Source organism: Notamacropus eugenii, chromosome 3 (assembly GCF_028372415.1).
Source record: "Notamacropus eugenii isolate mMacEug1 chromosome 3, mMacEug1.pri_v2, whole genome shotgun sequence".
Taxonomy (NCBI): domain Eukaryota; kingdom Metazoa; phylum Chordata; class Mammalia; order Diprotodontia; family Macropodidae; genus Notamacropus; species Notamacropus eugenii.
This window is the reverse complement of record NC_092874.1, coordinates 335518902-335540764: the sequence shown is the minus strand read 5'-3', so window position 1 is coordinate 335540764 and position 21863 is coordinate 335518902. Positions and strand designations below refer to the sequence as shown.

Below are 21863 nucleotides of genomic sequence, written 5' to 3'. Positions count from 1 at the left end.
ACACCCTAGGACTAGGGCTTGTCACCATCTCCTAGGTTGGCTGAGGTGATGTGTCAGGCAGAGCAAGCCCTTGACAACCAGTAACCTGTGACTGTATCACTGTGTCATCTAGTGCTTAGCATGGTACCTGGTACATAGTAGGTGCTTAATAAATGCTTATTGAGAGATATTGCCTCACCTACAATTTCTCACCATTTGGGACGTAGGTAAGTAACTCAAGGGTTCAGTCTGTGCTGGGCCCCAGGGCTCAGTCTGTGGTTGGCATTAGAGCTGGTGCTAGGATCAGGGTCCTCAGTCTATGATTGGGATTGGAGCTCAGTCTGGGACAAGAATTAGGTCTCAACCTATGACTGCATTCTTGGCTCACTTAGGGGTATCACTATTCAAACCTGGACTTGCTGTCCTTCTTTTTTCTTACCAAGGAACTGCGCCCTGGCCTGATGGGGACTCAGGGCCTGGATCTGCTGCATGTGCTGGATCACCAAGTTCAGCCAGGCCTGACCCTTCAACGTGCGATAGAACTGGGATGGGATGTACTCCTGGGCTTCACGGCTACAGGCAGAAGCAGAAGCACAGGAATTTAGGGTGTGGTGAGTTGTGCATGGGCTGTGAGAGATCAGTGTGAGTGGAAGAGTGACCATCACCCTTGGGACCATGGTGGTCTTCCTTTGAAGAACCACTGAAGGTGGACTCAGAAACTCACTCTTGCATCTCAAAATGCATGGGATGGGAGAAAAATAAAATTCCTAGATCTGATTATAATCTATCATTCCATCACTCTCCTTATTCCTCCTGTAATCTATTCATCCTCACCATGATCTCCAATTATCCAACCACTAGTATTTTCCCAGGCCATCACCTCTGCTCTGGCTACACCCCCTCCCTTCCCAATCTTGACTCTTTAGTGAACCAATACTATTTCAGTCCCTCCTTACTCCTCATCTAGATTATTATAATATAATAAGCTACTTATTGGTTTCCCTGCCTTATGTCTCTCTATATTCCAATCCATACCCCAGGCAGCTGCCAAAGTGATTTTTTTCTAAAGCATAGGTCTGACTCCTGCTCACTTAACTCCAGTGGCTCACTGTTATCTCTAGGATGCTATATAAACTCCTCTAATGCTTAACGCTTTTATAGACTGGACCCCCCTCTTCTTACCATCTTCTTACACATCACTCTTTTTCATGAATTTTATAGCCTAGCTATACTGGTTTGCTTATTGTTCTTTATATAAGATACCCCATCCTGTCTCCATATCTTTCCACTGGCTATCCTCCACTCCTTGAATGCTCTCTCTTCCTCTCTCTCTCTCTCTCTCTCTCTCTCTCTCTTTTCTTCTCTCTCTCTCTCTTCTCTCCTGTTCTCTCTCTCTCATTCTCCTTCTCTCTCATCTTCTATCTTCTCTCTCATTCTCTCATCTTCTCTCTCTCCTCTCTAATCTTCTTTCTCTCTCATTCTTTTTCATCTCTCTGTCTCTCTCATTCTCTCTGTCTCTGTCTCTGTCTCTCTGTCTCACTCTGTCTCTCTCTGTCTCTGTCTCTCTCTGTCTCTCTCTGTCTCTGTCTCTCTGTCTCTCTCTGTCTCTCTGTCTCTCTCTGTCTCTCTCTGTCTCTCTCTCTCTATCTCTCTCTCTCTCTCTCTCTCTCTCTCTCTCCCCCTCCCTCCCTCCCTCCCCTCTTCTCCTCAGCTCTGACATACACGCTGCCAGCCTTGTTAGAATATAAGCTTCCTGAAGACAGGGATGATTTTGCTTTTGTCTTTTTAACCCCAGCATTTTAGCACAGGTTCTCAAACAATGCTTGATGATGACATACAACCTCCTGTGCCTCTGAACAAGCTGTCCTCAGACCTGGAATGCATTGCCTCATTCTCCCACCTCTTCGAATCTCCAGTTTCCTTCAGAACTCAGCTCAAACGCCACCTCCTAGATGAGGCCACTCATGGTGCCCCCAGCTGCTAATTACCAAATTATTTTGAATTTATTTTATATATAGCTTGTATGTACTCCTAACTGTACAGTTTTATATTCCTCCTCTCCCTATCCCTGCCACAGGGTCTTTGAGGGTTGGGGCTGTTTTGTTTTTATCTTCGTTTTTCCAGAACATATATTTCCAGAATATATTGCCTCATTGAGGCAGCTCTGAGGACCAATTTCAGCAAGATGTTCACACTGAGAAAAAAACGGAAATGGATTAAGGAATAATATCGTCATGACGTATCACCATTACTTGAGGAAGCTTAATTTATACAAATCAATCACCGTAATAACCACAGTGCCAGGCACAGAGTGGATGCTGGATAAATATTTATTGACCAAGTACATGTTGGGAATATCATATTATCTTACTGTGTCACTGCTGTTCCCTATTCTCCACTCCACTTGACATTTGACCACAGGTGGCCTCTTTCCCTTACTGGGCATCGGCAATTAAAAAAACAACATCTCTACTTCCTCCTGGGTGATTTGAAGAGTTTTAGAGATTTCTATAGTCAATCAATCAATAAACAATGAATCAGTAAACATTTAGTACCTACTATGTGCCAGGCACTGTTCACTGTTGACTACTAGGGATACAAAAGGAGGCAAAAGAAGGATCTTAAACTGTATTATAAATGTAAAAGTATTTGTGCCCAGGATTTGTGTGGATACATTACTAGGGAGAGATTTTTGTTCTGAAGCCTCTTTTCTCCTCAGTCATTCGGTCCTTTTCTAAGACTGCCTCATCTTCCTCTAGTTTCTAGTCTTTCTCTCTCCACCCCCAGGGGACTCAGAAAGAATTTTAGAACCCATCTAGTCCAATTCTGTCATTATACAAATGAGGAAACTGAGGCTCACAGACAAAAATGATTTTTATAGCAGCAAGGTGATGCAGTGGATAGAGTGTTGATCTTGGTGTCAGGAAAACTTGAGTTCAAATCTTGTCTTGGACCCTTACTAGCTGTATGACCTGGTCAAGTCATTAGCCTCACAGTTTCCTCAACTGTAAAGTGGGGTTGAGAATAGCACCTAATTGTTAGGGTTGTTGTAAGGATAAAACCAGTTACAGTTTGAAATGTGCTTTGCAAACATTAAGGCACTCTACAAATGCTAGCAATTACTATTATCACTACCTGACAAAGGGCTGAGATCAAACCAAGGAAAATCTGTTGAACTGGATAAGATATGGATAGGTGGAGTCTCAAGTAGCTATAGCTGCTGGCTCTAGGATTCCAGAGTTCAGACTCTCAGCCTCCATCCTGCCTGTCTGGTTTTCTCACTTTCCTTGGAACTTGAAGACCTCTGGGAGAATGGTTATGGAATCATCTGGAGAGTGGAGGTGGGGCAGGGGCAGGGGTCCTTACACACTGGGCAGATAGATGCTGTCCTTGGCACGATGCTGGAGGGCAGCCAACTTGGACACCTGCTGTGTCTGCTGTTCACTGGGCTGTTCAGTGGGCAAGCTGTTGAAGAGGCCCTTTAGATAGTCAGGCAGAACCTAGAAATAGAGGAATAGGGAATCATGAGGGAAACGCACACTATTTTGTGAGCTACTTTATCCACCTATGGAAAAACTAGAGAATCATATCAAACAGAATTGAATTAAGTACCAAAGTGAGTGGTAAAGTCTAAGGGCTGTAGGAACCCAGAATAGGGAGAGAACAGCGCTTTCAGCAAGGAAGTGACATCTGAGCAGAACTTTGAAAGGGTGAGATTTAGAGATGAGAGGGAAGCCTATTAAAAGAAGTGTGGTATGGTAGGTAGTGTACCTGACTTGGAGTCAGGAAGACCTGGGTTCAGATCCTTCTTCTGATATACTAGCAGTGTAGCCATAAGCAAATCCCTTACGCTCTCTGAGCCTCAGCTTTCTAATCTGTGAAATGGACATAATAACACCATAATGGCTTGTTACCTATACCTATGTCATCTTCAGTCATCCTGATCTATACCTTGCCATTGGATCTAGGAAGCTCTGGAGGAAAAAGTAAGGCTTGCACAGCCCTGCCTCACTTAAATCCAATTCACTTGCATGTCAGGGTGTCATCTTCCTCATGTTGTGGTCGTCTTTGAGAATGAAGGACAAGCAACGAAGTAGCTATTCCTATAAGGTTGTGAGGCTCAAATGACCCAGAGTAGGCAAAGTGCCTTACAAATTTTTCAGCACTAAATAAACATCAGATATTGTTATCCTTAATAAAGGGAAGCTATGTGAGCACAAGCATGGAGGTTAAGAATGAACTTGGAATGCATAGGTTCCATAAATATAATCTGTGTGGTGTATAAGTGACATCTAGGAGAGTAGTTAGAGATAAACAAATAACTGAAAAGGTAGATTGGGAATAGATTGGGGCGGGACACTGAATACCAACTCTGGGAGCTAGATTTAACCTTATCTCAAGTGGGAATGACCAACAAAGGCCCAGGTCCTGGAGCACAGGGAAGTTCAATGAGCCTGCCTCTGGACATGCATATGGGTGCCATTTTTTACTTTGGCAGGTACTCTAAGACCATTTCCCCTCTGAATATTATGTAGTGAAGAAGAGATCTTTCAATTGGTTGCTGAACCTGAAAGGTTCCAACGAGTAGACCTTCGTCTCTTTTTCCTGTTAGTGACCAAGCCAATAGCCTACCATATGCCTGTAGGTAGAGAGAGGAAGCATCAGTACCAGTGGCATCCTCTCCCAAGCACAGACCCATGCTTGGTGATGAATACCTGGTGCCTTTATGCTAGAGTTTGTGTGCAACATGCTCAGGGTTTGACCCAACTCAGCAGAGGATCAGCCAGATAACAGACGTTACATCCTGAAGCAAGGGAGTGGTTTATTCAGCAGCTAGAGACCTAGAAGGGTTTGCTTTGTAGCAAATGCTTTGAGTTTGAATCCCCTTTCCCTAGAGACCAAAAGAAGCGATAAGGGCCCAGATAGTGGAAGCAAAATTATGCTCCCCTGGTCTTAGTAAAAATGCTTTGTAAATTCTATTGGTGTATCTTCTTCGTAAATATCCTTTTGTGATAGCTTATCGATCTTAATTGGTTAAAGTGATAGTACAGCAGTAATCACTCAGTCAAACAATAATATAGATAAGATACATTAAGGGCTGTTAAGGGATCCCCTAAACTTGGTGTTTGTGTGTGTGTGTGCGCGCGCACATGTGTGTGTGTGCGTTGCCATATTTTCCAGGAACAGTGGACCCAGAGCATGTAGGAGGTCCTGAATGTGTCAAGGACAATGCCCATCCTACCCCACCCTTCTCCACCTGACATAATTTGTTGTTTGCATCCCAAACTGTACTCCCTGTGGGTCCTTGGGAGGCAAGACAGGCGCCAACCAATCTGTTCCAGGCTGAGAAACTGCTTGTGCTGATATGATGTGATAGGACATGATATATTATCCTATGCAGATAAATGGACTCTTCTATGTTCATAGTCTAGGTCAGGGGTGGGGAACCTTCATCCTCAAGGTCACATGTAGCTCTCTAGGTCCTCAAGTGTGGCCCTTTGACTGAATCCAAACTTCACAGAATAAATCCCCTTAATAAACGGATTTGTTCTGTAAAACTTGAACTCAGTAAAAAGGCTGCACTCAACGACCTTAGGCCACATGTGGTCTAGAGGTCACAGGTTCCTCACCCCTGAGCTAGACTATGAAGATAGGAGGGTCCATGTATCTGCAAAGCATAACATCATATATCATATCATATCATATCATATTATATCATATCATATCATATTATATCATATCACACCGTTCCCAAGGGAAAAGAATGTGGCTTTTGCCATAGTCTTGCTCCTTTCCGTGGAGAGTGGTTTTGTCCATTTTCCCACCATACTGCATCTCTCCCCTCCCATATTATTCCCCTTCCTGTTTTCTCCTCCTCTTTTTGCTGTACTGCCATAAATATGCAAACTTCTGTAAGAATTGTGTACTCTTTGGGGCCCCTATGCATGTTCATTTCTGTAATAAACCTGGTTTTCACTTAAATCTCCCAATGTTGTGATTGCCTGTTGACAGATACTAGCTCTAAGTGGCAGAATGGAAATGGAGACTTGAGCTGATAGCATTAGAAAGACACTCTCTTACCCACTCAAGGGTACCCCTAGAACCCTGAGGAAGAGATGTAGCTAACCAGCCCTCTGGGGAGCCCAACTCGTGAATGGAGGGGAGAGTTGGGATAACAATAGAAAGGCTATACTTATGACCAACAGGGGCCCTTAAACCTCAACCTGAGGCATTGTATCAAATTCCCTGATGTGCTTGAGATCTGCAGCACTCAAGTGGATGACTTATTCTCCTTCGGTGGTTGCTGGTGCATCTTAACGCCAGTTAGCACGTCTACCTATCTCCCTTTTCCCTTCTTCCCACTGTCAGGTCACAGAGCAAAGTTTCTAGTGTTTATTCACAAGGAAAAAGAAAAGTATTCACAGAGATCAAGAAGAGGAATGCAGGCAAGTGAGAATATCTAAAATGATGCTAATAAAAGTATAATAACTGAGTAGTTTAACAGAAACTACCTAGGCTCACTAGATAACTTCTGTTCTGTCTCTCCCCTAAAAAAAATCTTTGGCTCGAGTCTGTCCCAGCATGATTCTCTCCCAGGTTAGAGTCTTGGGAATCTTCCTCACACTTTGGAATGCTTTGGTTCAGTCATTTTCAGTTGTGTCTGACTCTTTGTGACCCCATTTGGAGTTTTCTTGGCAAAGATATTAGAGTGGTTTGCCTTTTCCTTCTACAGCTCATTTTGCAGCTGAGGAAACTGAGGCAAACAGGGTTAAGTGACTTGCCAAGGGTCACACAGCTATTAAGTATCTGAAACCAGACTTGAATTCATGAAGACGAGTCTTCCTGACTCCAGGCTGGGCACTCTATCCACTGTTTCACCTAGTAGTCTCTAAATACTGACATCTTCCTTCTCCCCAGGGAAAAAAGTTCTCATAAAAGATATAGTTGTACCCATCTTTGCCTCCTCCCACCAAAGGAATAAGCTAATGTCACCTAGCTCATTCCCAAAGATAAAAAGGGCAATATCTTTTATTACACAAGCCTAGGTTTATTTAGACACACTAAGAGACAGAGTTTTCTTCTTTGTCCCCTCCCCCTGCCTCTGATCCCTAATAACAAATATTCCAAAGGGAAATACTGGTCTCTTAGTTCCTGTCTCCCTCCCTCCCCACCCTACCCCCATCCCACCCCAGCTGAGAGCTGGGTAGCATGGGCAGGCATACCTGGCTGTAGTGCATGGTGACGTAAAGCTCATTCTCAAATTTGAGAGGCTGTGTCCACAGGATGCGCCGGTACCAGAATGTATAGCCACTGTCCACCTGCTCCATCTCTGAGGCTACATCTAGAATGTAGTCCCGTCGGCTCAAGGGACAGACGTTCTGGCCTGGGTAAGGAGACCACAGAGCAATGGAGCTTTGTGTGTGGGTGTGTGGTGTACATGGGTGGCATATGTAACTTTGTCTATTTCTCTGGTTTTAATGATGTATTCAGCTATGATTTATTAAGCACCTACTGCATGCAGAGTCCTGTGCCCGGTGTTGGTAGAGGGACAAAGTTTAGCTAATCTTGAAGATTGGATTTTTGTATTTGCATTCTCAGCACTATTTGCTTCAGATAAGATATCTAAAGGCTTGTTGGTTGATTAATAATCTCTACCCCCATGGAGTTTACAGGCTAATAGTATACGTGTTTCAGTGGAAAGTGCACTTGGCCTGGAGTCATGAAGATCTGAATTCAAATCTGGCTTCAGACACTTATTAGCTGTGTGACCTTAGGCAAGTCACTTCACCCTGTTTGCCTCAGTTTCCTTGTTTATAAAATGAGCTGAAGAAATGGCAAGTCAATCCAGTATCTTTGTCAAGAAAACCCCAAATAGAGTCATGGAGAGTTGGATACAACCCAAATGACTGAACAATAACAAGAAGTGTATGGGTAAGCCTCTGTCTGTGTGCGTGTGCATGCACATGTGCAGTTATTTTGGTTTTGGTTTATGTTTATAAATATAGACATCATGGCTTAGGAAAGAGTGCTAGACTTGGAGCCAAGAAAATCTGAGTTCAGATTCTACCTCTGGACTAACTTACTAGCTTTTGACCCTAAACAGTCACTGTCCCCCAGTCATGAGATTTCCCTTGCTGGATCATCTTCTAACCTCTTGCCCAACCTTTCCCCTGATGTTTTGGATGTTAAGGCCTCCTGCCACTCAGTCCTAGGAGGTGGTCTTGGGAACACAGGATCATACATAGACACCATCAGGGGGATATACTTTCTGTTCTTAGGTCTTAGATCCAGATCCTGGATGTCCATGTCAAGGGCTTCAGAGCAGAGAGGGGAAACCTCTTAGTTCAAATCCTTCTCTCCCCACCCTATTGCACCCCAGGCAGGATTCCTGAGAAGGAGCTGACCATCAGGGGCCCTGGGGGGATAAAGTGTGGAGAATCAGGTGAGGGCAGCCTTGCTGAGGGGGCTTTTCCCCTTTTTGCCTTGGCCTCGTACCTTGGTTGGTGACAGCAAAGATCACATATTCACTGACAGCCTCAGCCCTTGTTAGACCCATTTCAATACAGATCTCTGAAACCACGTCTAGGGCCACCTGGAGAGACAATCCCCATTAGAGAAGCAAATGAATAGTTACGCCCTGCTAGTCAGATACCTATCAGGAAAGCTGAAAGAGGGTAGCGCCAGAGGGCTAGCCTCTTTTGAATGAGATCCCTGAGGGAAGGGTTCCTTTGTGGGGAAGACATAGAAGGGGTCATGGAAGACCACCTTGAGTATCCCAGATACCAATAACATTAAGTACCCACTGTGGGCCAAGCACTCTGTTGGGTTTGGGGAATAGGTGAAAGAGTCCTTACTCTTACAACACTTAACATTCTACTGGGGGACTAAAGTACATCCAGGTTAGTTTTATGGGGGGAGCGCTAGGAACTGAGGAGATCAGGAAGCAATTCATGTAGAAAGCGATGTTTGAGCTGAGCTTTGAAGGAAGTTAGGGATTCTAAGCGGGGGAAGTGAGGAGGGAAGGCATTCCTTGTAGGGAACGCCCCCAGGGGAGGGGATAACCTGAACAGAGGCATGGAGAATATGGCAAGGATGCTAGATTGACTGGACTCTGGATGGTAGAGTAGGTAAGAAGAATATGTGAAATAAGCCTAGCAATACATGTTGCCTGCTATTCTCATGCCCTCAAATCTTTCCATTCATAGAATCAGGTGAGGTCTTCTGGGAAACCTTCATCTGTGTATCTGATCTGGGGGAGCAAAGGGCTACATCTCTACCAACATCAGATAGGTTTGGGGCCTGGTTATCTCTTTACCGTGCAGGTCTTGATCTTCAGGTGACGTTCAAGCCCTCCAGGAAGGAGAAACAGTTGCCTCTTGGAACTACGGCCAGCCTGTGGGTGAGGAAGGAATGATTGTGGAGGTGGGGAAGATTCAAAGGCGGTGGCTCTTGGAAGGGCAGAAACATGGGAAGTAGATAGAAGTTGCAGAGAGGCAAATCTCATCTTGATGTCAGGAAAGACTTCCTTTTACAACTGTCCAATTACAGCTATCCCAAAGTAGAACCTTGGGAAGTGGTGGGTTCTCTCTCATTGGAGGTCTACAAGAGACTGCAGGGCCACTTTTGGATATGTCCTAGTGGCAATTCCTTAAAGATATGAGTTGGACTAGAAGGTTTCTAAGATCCCTTCCAACTCTAAAATTCTGTGATTCTGGAATCTCATTTCCTTTTTCTTCCTCAGGAGCTCTTTTTATTGAGAGTACTGGGAGCCATGGGGGTGACTTAGCCATGTCAAAGTAGGAGTACCTGGGTAAGATGACTTATCCCAGAGTTCCAGTGAAGGACCATACTTCTTTCCAAGCCACCTTTTTGAGGAAGGTTTCTGATGGTTCTAGGATATATGATTATTTTCTTTTGGACTTCTAAAGTATTTAGTACTGGTCTCACTTATCTTGGCACTTGACCATATACTGTTCTAAGTTGCTCCCCAACTACTTCATATGCATGAGTCTTTCCAATTTTACTACAAGTCCCTTCAGGGTAAGAACTAGATTCTGTACTTTTATGTGCCTGTGCAGGGCTGTTCACAGTAGGAACTTGGTATAGACTGGGTGATTGATGTGATCAGCTAAGTGATCAGCCTCCCTAGATCAGGCCTGGGTGGCAACTCTGCTGCCTGATGACACCTGGAGACTAATCCAGGATATGTCCTGAGCTAGGCTGGAGGAGGAGCCCCCACCTACATTTCTCCCATCTCTCCCTCCCTTCACACCTCCAAGCTTACCAATATGGCCCTCAACTCCATGTTGCTGGGAAGCTCAGTTCGGCCACCAAACTGGAAGGTTTTCTGAAGGTTCTGCTCACAAGCTTTTGCAATCCCTGTCAACATTGCACTATGCTTAATGGTTATTTACTACTCCCCTCCACCCACAAATTTCCTTTCTCAATTCAACAAGCATTTATTAAGTACTATGTGCTAGGCGCTGATGGTACAAAGATAAAAAACTGAAACAGTTCCTATCCTCAAGAAGTTGCTATTCCCTTCCTTGGCCTTCTTTGTCCAGGTTCCCAAAGGGCGTTCCTCACTTGGCCTAGTTATGCCATTGGTTGTGTGGAATGACATTTGCATTCACGTGTATATGCTTAAATGTGTCCTCAGCAAAGAGTAATACTGTAGAACAAAAACAAAAAGTTTGAGAGCTACTGGAGTAGAAGCTCTACCAAACTTATATTTAACTCTCTTGGAAGTCTCCTCCCACCTTACCTCTTTCTCCACTGCTGTCTCAGCTATATGGAATCTTCCTTCTCCTCAGGAGAAAAAGCTCTCATAAAACCCATCAGTCAAACCCATCCCCACCCCACTTCTAAAGGCATACTCTAATAATAATAAGTACATCTCCACAGAGCTACCAATGTGATTTTCCTAAAGCACAGGTCTGACCATGTCAACTGATTACTTAAGTGGCTCCCTATTACCTCTAAGCCAAACTCCTTTATTTGGCCCTTAAGGCCTGTCACAATCTGGCTCCAACCTATCTTTCCAGCCTTATTCAGCATTATTCCCCTTCACATAGGCTACAATTCAGTTAAAGAACCTTCTTCCTCTCACATGATGCACTTTTTCTCCTGTCCCTGAACTTTTGCACAAGGCTATCCTCCACTTTCCTTGGGACTAACCAGTTTGTGACTGTATCTGTCTCCCTACTTTCCCTCCCCCTCACTTGGAAAGAGTCAGGAGAAGAAAGAGTTCTCTCCTCTCAAAATATATCTCCCCTCCCATTCCCCTTGTGGCTATAGCAGGAGACTTCTCAGGGATCCTTGGGCATGTCTTCCTCTTATCCTGATCTATCCTTTCACAAAGCTTTACTAAGGAGCTGAAGATACAAACCTAGGCAGAAGAAGCAAGGAGGTGCTAGACCTCACCTGAACTAGGGATAGAGAGAGCTCAGATCTGTGATTCCACTGGATGAAAAGTGCCACAGGTTGACACTTTCTTGGCAATTTATAATCTTAGAGAGTTGCCCAGAGCACTGAGAGGTTAGGCAATTTGCCCAAGGTTACATAGCCAGTATGCGTCAAAGGTGGGACACAACCTACGCCTTCTTGCCTTGAGGCCAGCTTCTTCTCCACTATCTTATGTTGCTTGTGCAATTGAGCTCTGACCCTAAAAGCAGAACAATTCTCAGCCCCTTCTCAAGCTCCCAGCAACATAATATAACATGAAAACTAGAAGGGACTTTGGAGATCATCTAGGCAATAAAATGAGGAGGCTGGACTATACAACTTCTTAATCTGTGGTCCACAAACCTGATTTTAAATAGTTTGATAATTGTATTTCATTAGAATTGGCTTCTTTTGTAATCTATTTTATGCATTTAAAAACATTATTCTAAGAAGGGGTTCATAGTTTCGCTAGACTGCTAGAGAGGAGGAAGGGAGGGAGCGAGGGAGGGAGGGAGAGAGAGAGAGAGAGAGAGACAGACAGACAGACAGACAGACAGACACTAAGGAGCCTTGCCCTAGTCTAACTCAAGAAACAAAAGCCCAGAATGAGGAAGACTTGAATAGTCCATGGAAGAGTCAGGACCAAGGACAGATCCCAGGCCAGGAACAAGTATGACAAGAACCTGGGTCTCTTCTGAACCCCATGCTCTTTCCAATATAGAAAGCTAACCTCTTTCAAATATAATCAAATGGATTTTTAATGGAATCAAAATTAAAATAGAACAAAGTCCTTAGAGACTCAATTTGAATTGGACTGAGCTAAACATATTCTTTGGTGTAATAGATATTGATATAGGCTGACAGAATCAGGAAAACCCCCTCTTATACACTCTGTGTGACCATGGGCAAGTGATTTAGTTTCTCAGAGCTCTAGGAAACTTTCTAAGACTGTAATGAAAGAGGCGGAGATTCCATAAGAGGAATTTCCCATCCCACTCAAGCAGAGGGAAACAAGACCATGATACTGAAATTATCTCTAGTCTAGGGCATTGATAGCATCATAGATTTAGGGCTGGAAGGGACCTTAGATGTCATGTAGTCCAGCCTCTTCATTTTAGAGAGGAGGTTTAGAGAGGTGAAATAATTTGCCTAAGGTCACAGGGGGACCTGTTGAGAGAGGCAGGATTTCAACCCAGGTCTTTTGAATCTAAATCTAGCCCTCTTTCTACTGTACCTTTCATTCACATAGCATATGTTTGTTAAATGATAGGAACTGAAACTGAACTAAATCACCGCCTCAAACATAAGCACAATAAATAATCAACTAGAGAGCTGTGAACTGAGAGGAACTGAAAGGCAGAGGAAAGCCCCACCCCCTTCCCCAAGGTATCTCCTCCACCAGGTTCGGTTCATCCTTCAAGGTTAAAGTCCTACCCTTTCCACATTCTTTTTTTTTTTTTTTTTACAATACAAAGCCCTTTGAGGGAAACTCATTCAGTCTCCAACATCTCAATGTCAATGAGACTGTTTCTCTCTCTGGAGGAATCTCTAAATACCTTGAGGACTAGTAGGGTCTGAAGGTGAGGAAGGGCTCTGAAAAAGAGGGAAAAGATCCAGAGGAAGAAATGAGAGCCCTCAGGGACAAATTTAAGCATCATTACAATTTTGCAAAGAGGTACAAGAGGAGAGTTAGTGATTCCCAGTCTTCCTCCCTCAGCCAAAGAAGGTCCCTTCAGAGCATTTCCTTTCCTTCTCTAATGATTCTTTCAGTGAGAAGGTCAATGATCAGCCTATTTGTTCAGATGCCAGATAGCATCTCCAGGAATTAGGGAGGGGGAAGGTGGGCCAGGGTAGGGTTCTTGGAAGAAGCCCACTGATTGGAAGGATCCTGAAGATGTCTTTTTCCTTTTTTCTTCTGGGATGGGATCACAAATATTACCAATTGTGGCTGTCCTACAGCTTAATTTTGAATTAGTGACTGTATTGCTCACGAAATAGAATCCATACTCTAAGGGCTTCTCAGGTTGGCTCCACCCCACCTTTCTGGACTTGGTTCCCTGGTCCTCCCTGGGCACCCACAGGTTGAGTTCTGCACTTTTGCCTGGGTATGGACTAATTATACATCCCTTTCTTTTGACTTTTCCTGTTCATTTACTCTTGGGGTTTGTTTGTTTGTTTGCTTTGTTTTCATATATTTGACAAGCATTTACTGAGTACATACTATATATCCCAGGCACCATGCTAGGCACAAATGAAAAAGGAACTGAGGAGGGCAGGGAGGGTCTATGAAACTGAATGGGAAAAAATATCTATCTTTATTTTCACCAGCTTCTAATTGAACTTAGGAATTCCTTTATTTATTTAAAAACATTATTGTGAGAAGGGGCTCATAAGTTTCATCATACTACCAGAGAATCCATGACACCAAAAGAGTTAAGAATCTCTAGTTTAGGAGAGAGTGGTCAATGGGGTCAAATATTACAGAGTAATCAAGAAAGATAAAGAGTGAGAAAAAAATCATTGGATCATTGGTAACGTTGGAGAGGGAAGTTTTCAACAAGTGTTAGCACAGAAGTCAGATAACCTAACAAATTTGTTGATGATTGGGGTTCCCTGTCTCCTCTGTTCCTACCCCAAGGCTGATAGTGTCCAATGAGTAGTAGAGTCTTAACCAGCAACTTTGGCAGTAGCATAGAGCTCACCCTTAAATAAACTTTTAAAGATAAATTTATTTGAAGAGGAAAGAGCCTCCAGGGCATGGAACCCTACTCCTGGTCACTGGTGGTGTCTAGGCCTTGGAGAATAATCAAGAGAAGGTGTAGGACTAGGCCAACCTGAGAGGTGAATACCTGGCTACAGCTTGGGAAGTAACCCATCTTATAGCTTCCTATGGTAACTGATTATTCTTGCTAACTAGGTGGCAAACTCAGCTGTTTCTAAGTTGCTAAAGGTATGTTAAATGCTTTCAGCACCTTCTAAATTATAGCGCCCTGGGGAAAAGCTGGGGCTGCTTAGTTTTGGCCCTGACTGCCAGTCACAGTTTCCATGAGGTGGCAAATGCTTCCTGAACCCTGGAATGCCAATTTGATCCTCCCATCATTGGTATAAACTCTTAGGAATACTCACCCTGGAAGTGTAAACCAGGACTCCTGCACACATCCTGAAAGAATTGGAAGAGGTATGGCTTAAGGACATCTGAGCACTTGTAGTAGGCTGCAAGGATGTGCAGCAGCCTCCAGCCTCTTTGGCAGCTGTCCCTGTTGAGGTACACAGGAGGATGCCATGATTAGACCGGGTTGCTGCCCCAGATTCAATAGGTGTGTCTTGGAATTGTCAAAGCTCTCTCAGCTCTTGGGTAGAGGTATTTTTCTCCTGGGCATGATAAATTTGGAATCTAAAGCTCTTGGAAAAGATAGAGTGAAAACCTCAGAGAATGAAGGGGAAGAGAGGGAGGAAAGAGGGGAGTGGAAGAGGTGAGGTGTGAGATAAGAATGGAGAGTAGGGTCCAAAGGGCTATAAAAATGTGCCTACTCTTTGGCCCAGCAATATCACTTCTAGGGCTCATACAAATGGGAAAAGATCATACAAATAGATCACACAAATGGGAAAAGGGCCCACATGTACAAAAATAATTACAGCAGCTCCTTTTGTGGTGGCCAAGAACCAGAAATTGAAGGGATGCCCATCCATTGGCGAGTGGGTGAACAAGTTGTGGTGTATGAATGTAATGGAATATATTGTGCTGTAAGAAATGATGAGAAGGCAGACTTCAGAAAAACCTGGAAAGATTTATATGAGCTGATGCTGAGTGAAGTGAACAGAACCAGGAGAACATTGTCCACAGAAACAGTCACGGTGTGCAATGACTGACTTAGCCCTGCTCAGCAATGCAGCGACCTAAAACAATTCCAAAGGATTCATGATGGAAAATGCCTTCCACATCCAGAGAAAGAACTATGGAGTTCCAATGCAAAGTGAAGCAGACTATTTTCTTTTCCATGGTTCCCACTATTCATTCCAATTCTTCTATACAACATGGCTAATGTGAAAATATGTTTGTTGGGAATGTGTATGTGGAGCCAGATTGCATGCTGTCTTGGGGAGGAGGGAAAGGAGGAAGGGGGAGAAAATTTTAAACTTATGGAAGTGAATGTTAAGAACTAAAAATACATAAATTAATAGAAAAAGAATGGAGAATGGGTGAGGAACCAAGGAAATGGGAGGTGGATAGACAAAGAAGGTGGAGCAGTAAATAGGAAAAGGGAAAATCTGAAGATAGAGTGAGGCTGGAACCTCAGGACCACACCAACGTTAGACCACCTCCTGATAAATACAAGTGAGTATTTGTCCAGAAGCCTGTGGGGCAACTCCCATCATCTGGTCTATTTAAAGGAATAGTGGGGGATGAGTTGCTGGTTATCCTGAATAAATCACTCAGAACCCAGAGTGTGCCCTATTCCTCTCCTCATCTCCAACTTTGGACTGAGCCCAGCCTAGAGGCTGGAATGGTTCTCTAAATGAGAGGAACCTGAGGGTATAACATCCCCCCTAATTCTATAGTCACTTCAATTCTAGAGGAAAGAAGTAGAGGGAGGCCAGAAGATTTCTGTGCTCCAGAGTGGGCCAGGGGTCTCACTCACGGCTTAGTGCTGGTGTTGTCTGTGATCTGTTTGATGACCTGGCAGTAGGCTTCATCTCGAAGTACTTCATGGTCCCTGCAGAGCTGGAGAAAAGGACAACAGGCTTATAATTTTAGAGACGAGAGATCATTAAATCTACCCCCATAATTTTACCAGTTAAGAAACCAAATCTCTGGGATATGAAATGATTTGTTCAGGTTATACAGAATTAAGTGGCAGGATGGGATTCAAACTCAGGTCCTTTGACTTCAGATACAATGCTGTTTTCCCCACCCTCTGTCCCACTGGGTCGCTGATTACAAACTAAAAACTTAATATATTACTTGCTTAACTCTTAAAACCAGTTTCTTCTCTCTCCTCCCACAGATACCACCTTAGTTCTGGCCCTTCTCAGCTCTCCCTGGACTATTACAAAAGTCTCCTGATTAGTGTCCCTGCCTCAAGTCTCTCCCCACTCCTCTCCATCCACCCACAGCTGCCAAAGTGACTCTTCTAATGCACAGGCCTGACCAGATCACCCTCCTACTCAATAAACTCTCTATGACTCTTAGGATAAAATACATGATTTTCTTTTGATTTTTAAAGCTCTTCACGATCTGGCTCTAACCCAGCCTTATTATACATTACTCCCATTTTCCACACACCATAGTCCAGTTAAACAGGCCTTCTCTCTGTTACACAGAACTCTGTCTTCCTACATTCACTTGGAATACCCTCCCTACTCTGCCTCATAGAATACTTCCCTCAAGGTTCAGCTAAAACACTTTGAGTTTTAATAGCTTAAAAGTACACTAAGATTTTTGGAACATTCTGTGTGTGTGCGTGTGTGCGTATGTGTGTGTGCACATGCTTATATAGATAAGTGTTGTCTCCAAAAGGATGTAAACCTCTTGAAAACAGATTTTTTATTTTTTTTAGCCAACTCCCTGAATCCCTTTTAGGTAATTAGGAGCTGAGCTATGAAAACAGCCCCAGGTCTTGTTATAGAAAATGTTTAGCATGTTCTCATACTCCTGGTGTAATAATAATATAGCACCTACTACATGCTAAGCACTTTTCAATTATTATCTCATTTGATCCTCACAACAACCCTGGGAGGTAGGGGCCATTACTATCCCCATTTTACATTTGAGGAAACTGAGGGAAACAGTAATTCAGTGATCTGCCCAGGGTCACACAGTTAGTAAGTGTCTGAGGCCAGATTTGAACTCAGGGTAGTTAGGTGGTACAGTGGGTAGAATGCCAGAAATATTTATCTTCATGAGTTTAACTACTTAACCTTGTTGGCCTTAGTTTCCTCATCTGTAAAATGAGCTGGAGAAGGAAATGGCAAACCATCCCAGAGTCTTTGCCAAGAAAATGCCAAAATGGTGTCAGGAAAAGTCTGACACAAATGAAATGATACAACCACAACTTCCAGTGCACTATCTACTGGGCCATCTACCTGCCTTTGTACCTATCTGTTCTCGTATGATGCTTAATATCAGTAAAGCACCTACAGGTGCTCCAAACTCTTCTACATGTCCCCTTGATTCTCTCCTTCTCCTCTTCTGCCATGGATTGTCCCCACCATCATCTTCTTTCTCTTTCTAATCTCCAATCTTTCCCTATCTAATGAAACCTGAGTTCAAATTCTGCCTCAGATTCTTAAGTCACTTAGCTTCTGTGTCCCAGGCATATGCAAACATGCCAGCTGTTTCTATAACAAGATCTGTGGCTGTTTTCTTAGCTCAGCTCTTAATGACCTAGAAGGAGTTGGCAGGGACAAGAGGACTCTACAGCTATAAGGTCTTATTTTGACTTATCTATGTCTAGCTTGGTTCCCATATTGACCTTGAGCCTGTTCTCACCCCAAAGCTACTGTCCTGGGCCCAAGATGGAAAATGGAAAGGGCAGGGAGAGCCAAACAGCCCCACATTAACTCTCCTAAGGACAGAGGACTATCTTAGGGCCTTTCCCCACCTCTGATTCTTTCTACCTCTTTGGTTAGTACAGCTCAATCCCCTAGATGGAAAGACGGTAGGAAATATTACTGGTTAGTACACATTCATGATCCCCCAGGGTAGAGGTGAAAGTCTTCCAAAGATCATCCAAGCATCAGCCCAATGTCTTTTGATGGTAGCTCCAGTCGGAAAAGTGGAGGTATATCATTTACCTTCTACCTTTAAACTCCCCTTTATCTCCATCCTTGATTCTACCCCAGGCACATCACACTAGAGAAACCCAGACCATCCTTTATTTCTTCCCTAGCCATGGGAACCCACACCAATCTCTTCCTCCTTCCTTTGAACTCCTATAACACTGGCAAGGATATTTACTTAGCAAACACTGATATCTAGCTATCTTTTCATCTGTTTGTATCTTCTACCCACAGCTAGACCACAACTTAAGAAGAAGTGTACTGTAGTAAATAGTGTTAGACTTGAAGTCAGGAAGACATGAGTTCAAATTTCACTCCTGACCCACTGAGCACAACGATAAGTCACTTACCATCTCTGAGTCTCAGTTTCCCTATCTGTAAAATGAGGATAATCACACCTGTGGTATCTGCCTACCAAGGTTGTTGTGAGGCGTAAATGAAATAATATGTGCAAAGCACTTTAAAAATGTCAGCTACAAAATGTCAGTTCTTCACAAGCAGGGATGATTTCTTATATATCTTTGTATCCCCCATTACAATGTGGCTAGCACAGGTCTGGGCACTCAGCAGGAGCTAAAAAAAACACCCAACAACCCCAAACTCATCAACATCCTGACTCCTTTACATACCTAGAGGTTCTGTCTATGGATATGGGAAGTGGCCTTCAGGACAGTGGGAGGGGGTGTCGCATGATTTTTGCATTTTTGTAATGAGAGGAACAATAGCTGGACCATTTGGACACTGCTTGGTGTCTGTCCTTCCAAGGTATATCCCTGGACTCCAGATGGGGGGAACTGTACCACTCCTTGATTATGCTCTGGATTTTCCCATGCTACCCTGGAGAGATTGTTCCACCCTCAGTATGCTTCTCCCACAGTCTTAGAAGTAGCAGCCAATTCTTCATAGATCCTGGAGCCATTGACCTGCCCATTAGGACTCCCTAAACTTCCCCATTACTAGTCTCAGAGGGCAGCTTTGAACCATAGAATATTAGCTGGAAGGAGACTTAGAGGTCAGATCCTAAAATGTTATTGTTTTGTAAATAAGGAAAATTAGGCCATAAACGAAGTGAGAAACAAACCTTTAAGAAGGAGCACAGCACATCCAGCTCAGTCTGGGCCTTCATCGGGAAATCACCCATGAATTTCATCACAGCTGCAGGAGGCACATACCCCACCCCACCCCAAAACCCTAAATTAGCTTCACTCCTGTTCTCTGTGCCTTTCCCCTTCACTGGGGGAGAAAGCTTCTTTCTCTGGAGGCAGGAGAGGAGTAAAGCCCCTTGAGAGAGTGAGAGGTAGAGGCTGCCTGGGATGGACAGGTGTGAGCAGGGCAATTTAGCATATAAGCTCCTTGAAGTCAAGGCTGTTTGGTTTTTGTCTTGATATCCCAAGAGTGTAGCTCAGTGCCTAGGACATTTCAAGTACTTAATACATGCTTGTTGATGGAATATTGGAAGGAGGCAAGGTTAAGGATGACATAATAAAGTGGCCATGGCCTGTAGCTAAGGAGAAAACAGCTGGGAGTGGGGGGCAAGCAAGAAGATATCCACAGACATTTCTCTTTGGCATCATTCCTTTGCTAGAATGTTCTCATTTTCTGAGATGGGATAAGAGGGCTTGGTCCCAGAAATGGGGATTTGGTCCCAGGGTTTGGGGTTTAGTCAAAGAGTCGGAGGCTCAGTCTCAGGATGAGAGTTCAATCCTGGGAATTTGAGACAAAACCTTAGGAATGAGGGGGTGAGGAGTAGGGACTCAGACATTAACTAGGGTCAGCAATGCTTTGCTACAGTACCACCTATCCCACCGTCATTGGAGTTCTCAAAAAGAGATACAGAGCCTTGAGTGTGGCTCAGTTTCACAAAGAGATACCCAATAGTAGTTGTTTGGGACATACACACACACACACACACACACACACACACACACACACACACACACACACACACACAGAGTCCTTTCCCAGAAAAGCCCTTATTTCTATCTTATCTCTTGACAGGTTGAGGTTAGAGGCAGAGAAAAAGGGAAAACTGCACTCTTGATGGTGGTGTCCCCAAGTCCCTCCAAGGAAAACCAGCCCCAAGCCAAGAGCCTTGGAAGGTCTCTCTTCCCACCCTCTCCCAGTACCTAGGAACATCTCTGTGGCAATTTTGTTTAGGCTGCCGTTGCTGAACTCGATGAGGGATTCCTGGATTGGTGTCTATGTGAAAGAGAAAAAGGGAGGTGCATGAAATCAGTGCGGAGTGGTGGTGGCGAGAGACCTTCTCTGGGCTGAAGGATCTTCAAAAGTAGTCTAGTCCAACCCTCTTTTTTTATTTTTAACAGAGGAGGAGAGGTCAGGTGATTTGCCCAAGGTCACAAAGATAGCATTACTCTTTCCAAAGCACTGGGATCTAACATTTAGAAGCAGAGGCTTTGGACCATTATATGGAGGGTTGATGAGAACCAAACCCAGAAACCACATCACAGCACAGTGTTTTCTGGGTCAGGGAGTCAGGAACATGGCGATACTGATAAGGACGGCCAAGAACACTGTGAAATGGAGGTGCTACCAATTTAGATATAAAGGTTGATACTAGGAGAGCAAGGAATAGTTTACCTGTCAGATTTATGGAGAACAGAAGAACTTATGACCAAAGAAGAGACAGAGAACATTATGATATGCAAAATGGATAATTTTGATTACATTAAATTGAAAAGATTTTGCACAAAGTCAGTGCAACCCAAGATTAGGAGGAAAGCAGAAAAATGTGAAACAGTTTTTACAACCAGTGTCCTGATAAAGGTCTTTCTAAAACATATAGAGAACTGAGTCAAATTTATAAGAATAGAAGACATTCTCCAACTGATAAATGATCAAGGGATAGGAACAGGAAGTTTTCAGATGAAGAAATCAGAGTTATCTCTAGTCATGTGAAAAAATGCTGTAAATCACTATTGAGTAGAGAAATGAAATCAAAACAACTCTGAGGTAACACATCACACCTATCAGATTGGTTAACATGACAAAACAGAAAAATTATAAATGCTGGAGAAGATGTGGGAAAATTGAAACACTAATGTATTGTTGATGGAGTAGTGAACTGATCCAATCATTCTGGAGAGCAATTTGGAACTATGCCCAAAGGGCTATAAAGATGTGCACACCCCTTGACCCAACAATACTAGGTCTGTATCCCAAGGAGATCATACAAATAGGAAAAAGACCTACATGTACAAAAATATTTATATCAGCTCTTTTTGTAGTGGCAAAGAATTGGAAATTGAGGGAAAGCCCATCTGTTGGGGAATGGTTGAACAAATTGTGGTATATGAATATAATGGAATACTATTGTGCTACAAGAAATGATGAGCAGGTAGATCAGAAAAACCTGAAAAGACTTATATGAACCGATGCTGAGTGAGGGGAGCAGAACCAGGAGAACATTGTTCATAGAAACAGTCACAGTGTGAAATGACTAACTTTGATAGACTTAACTTTTCTCAGCAATGCAAGAACCCAAGACAACTCCAAAGGACTCATGATGGAAAATGCCATCCACATAGAGAGAAAGAACTGTGGAGTCAGTTTGCTCTTTTTTTTTTGTTTCTTCTTTCTCATGGTTCCTCCCATCGGTTCTAATTCGTCTTTACAACATAACTAGTATGAAAATAGGTTCA

At 43.5% G+C, this 21863-nt stretch overlaps 1 protein-coding gene across 1 annotated transcript in view; it reads right to left on the bottom strand.

Annotated features, from left to right (window-relative positions):
* Nucleotides 1–21863, bottom strand: part of MYO15A (myosin XVA) — a 133198-nt gene that overhangs the window by 8543 nt on the left and 102792 nt on the right. The window contains exons 53-62 of the mRNA XM_072650668.1: nucleotides 20331–20403; nucleotides 19286–19359; nucleotides 16065–16147; nucleotides 14551–14681; nucleotides 10265–10359; nucleotides 9296–9373; nucleotides 8476–8572; nucleotides 7203–7363; nucleotides 3346–3479; nucleotides 419–552 (exon numbers count right to left, since the gene is read on the bottom strand). Of these exons, the coding sequence (XP_072506769.1) occupies nucleotides 419–552; nucleotides 3346–3479; nucleotides 7203–7363; nucleotides 8476–8572; nucleotides 9296–9373; nucleotides 10265–10359; nucleotides 14551–14681; nucleotides 16065–16147; nucleotides 19286–19359; nucleotides 20331–20403 (1060 nt within the window). The remainder of the gene's footprint in view (nucleotides 1–418; nucleotides 553–3345; nucleotides 3480–7202; nucleotides 7364–8475; nucleotides 8573–9295; nucleotides 9374–10264; nucleotides 10360–14550; nucleotides 14682–16064; nucleotides 16148–19285; nucleotides 19360–20330; nucleotides 20404–21863) is intronic.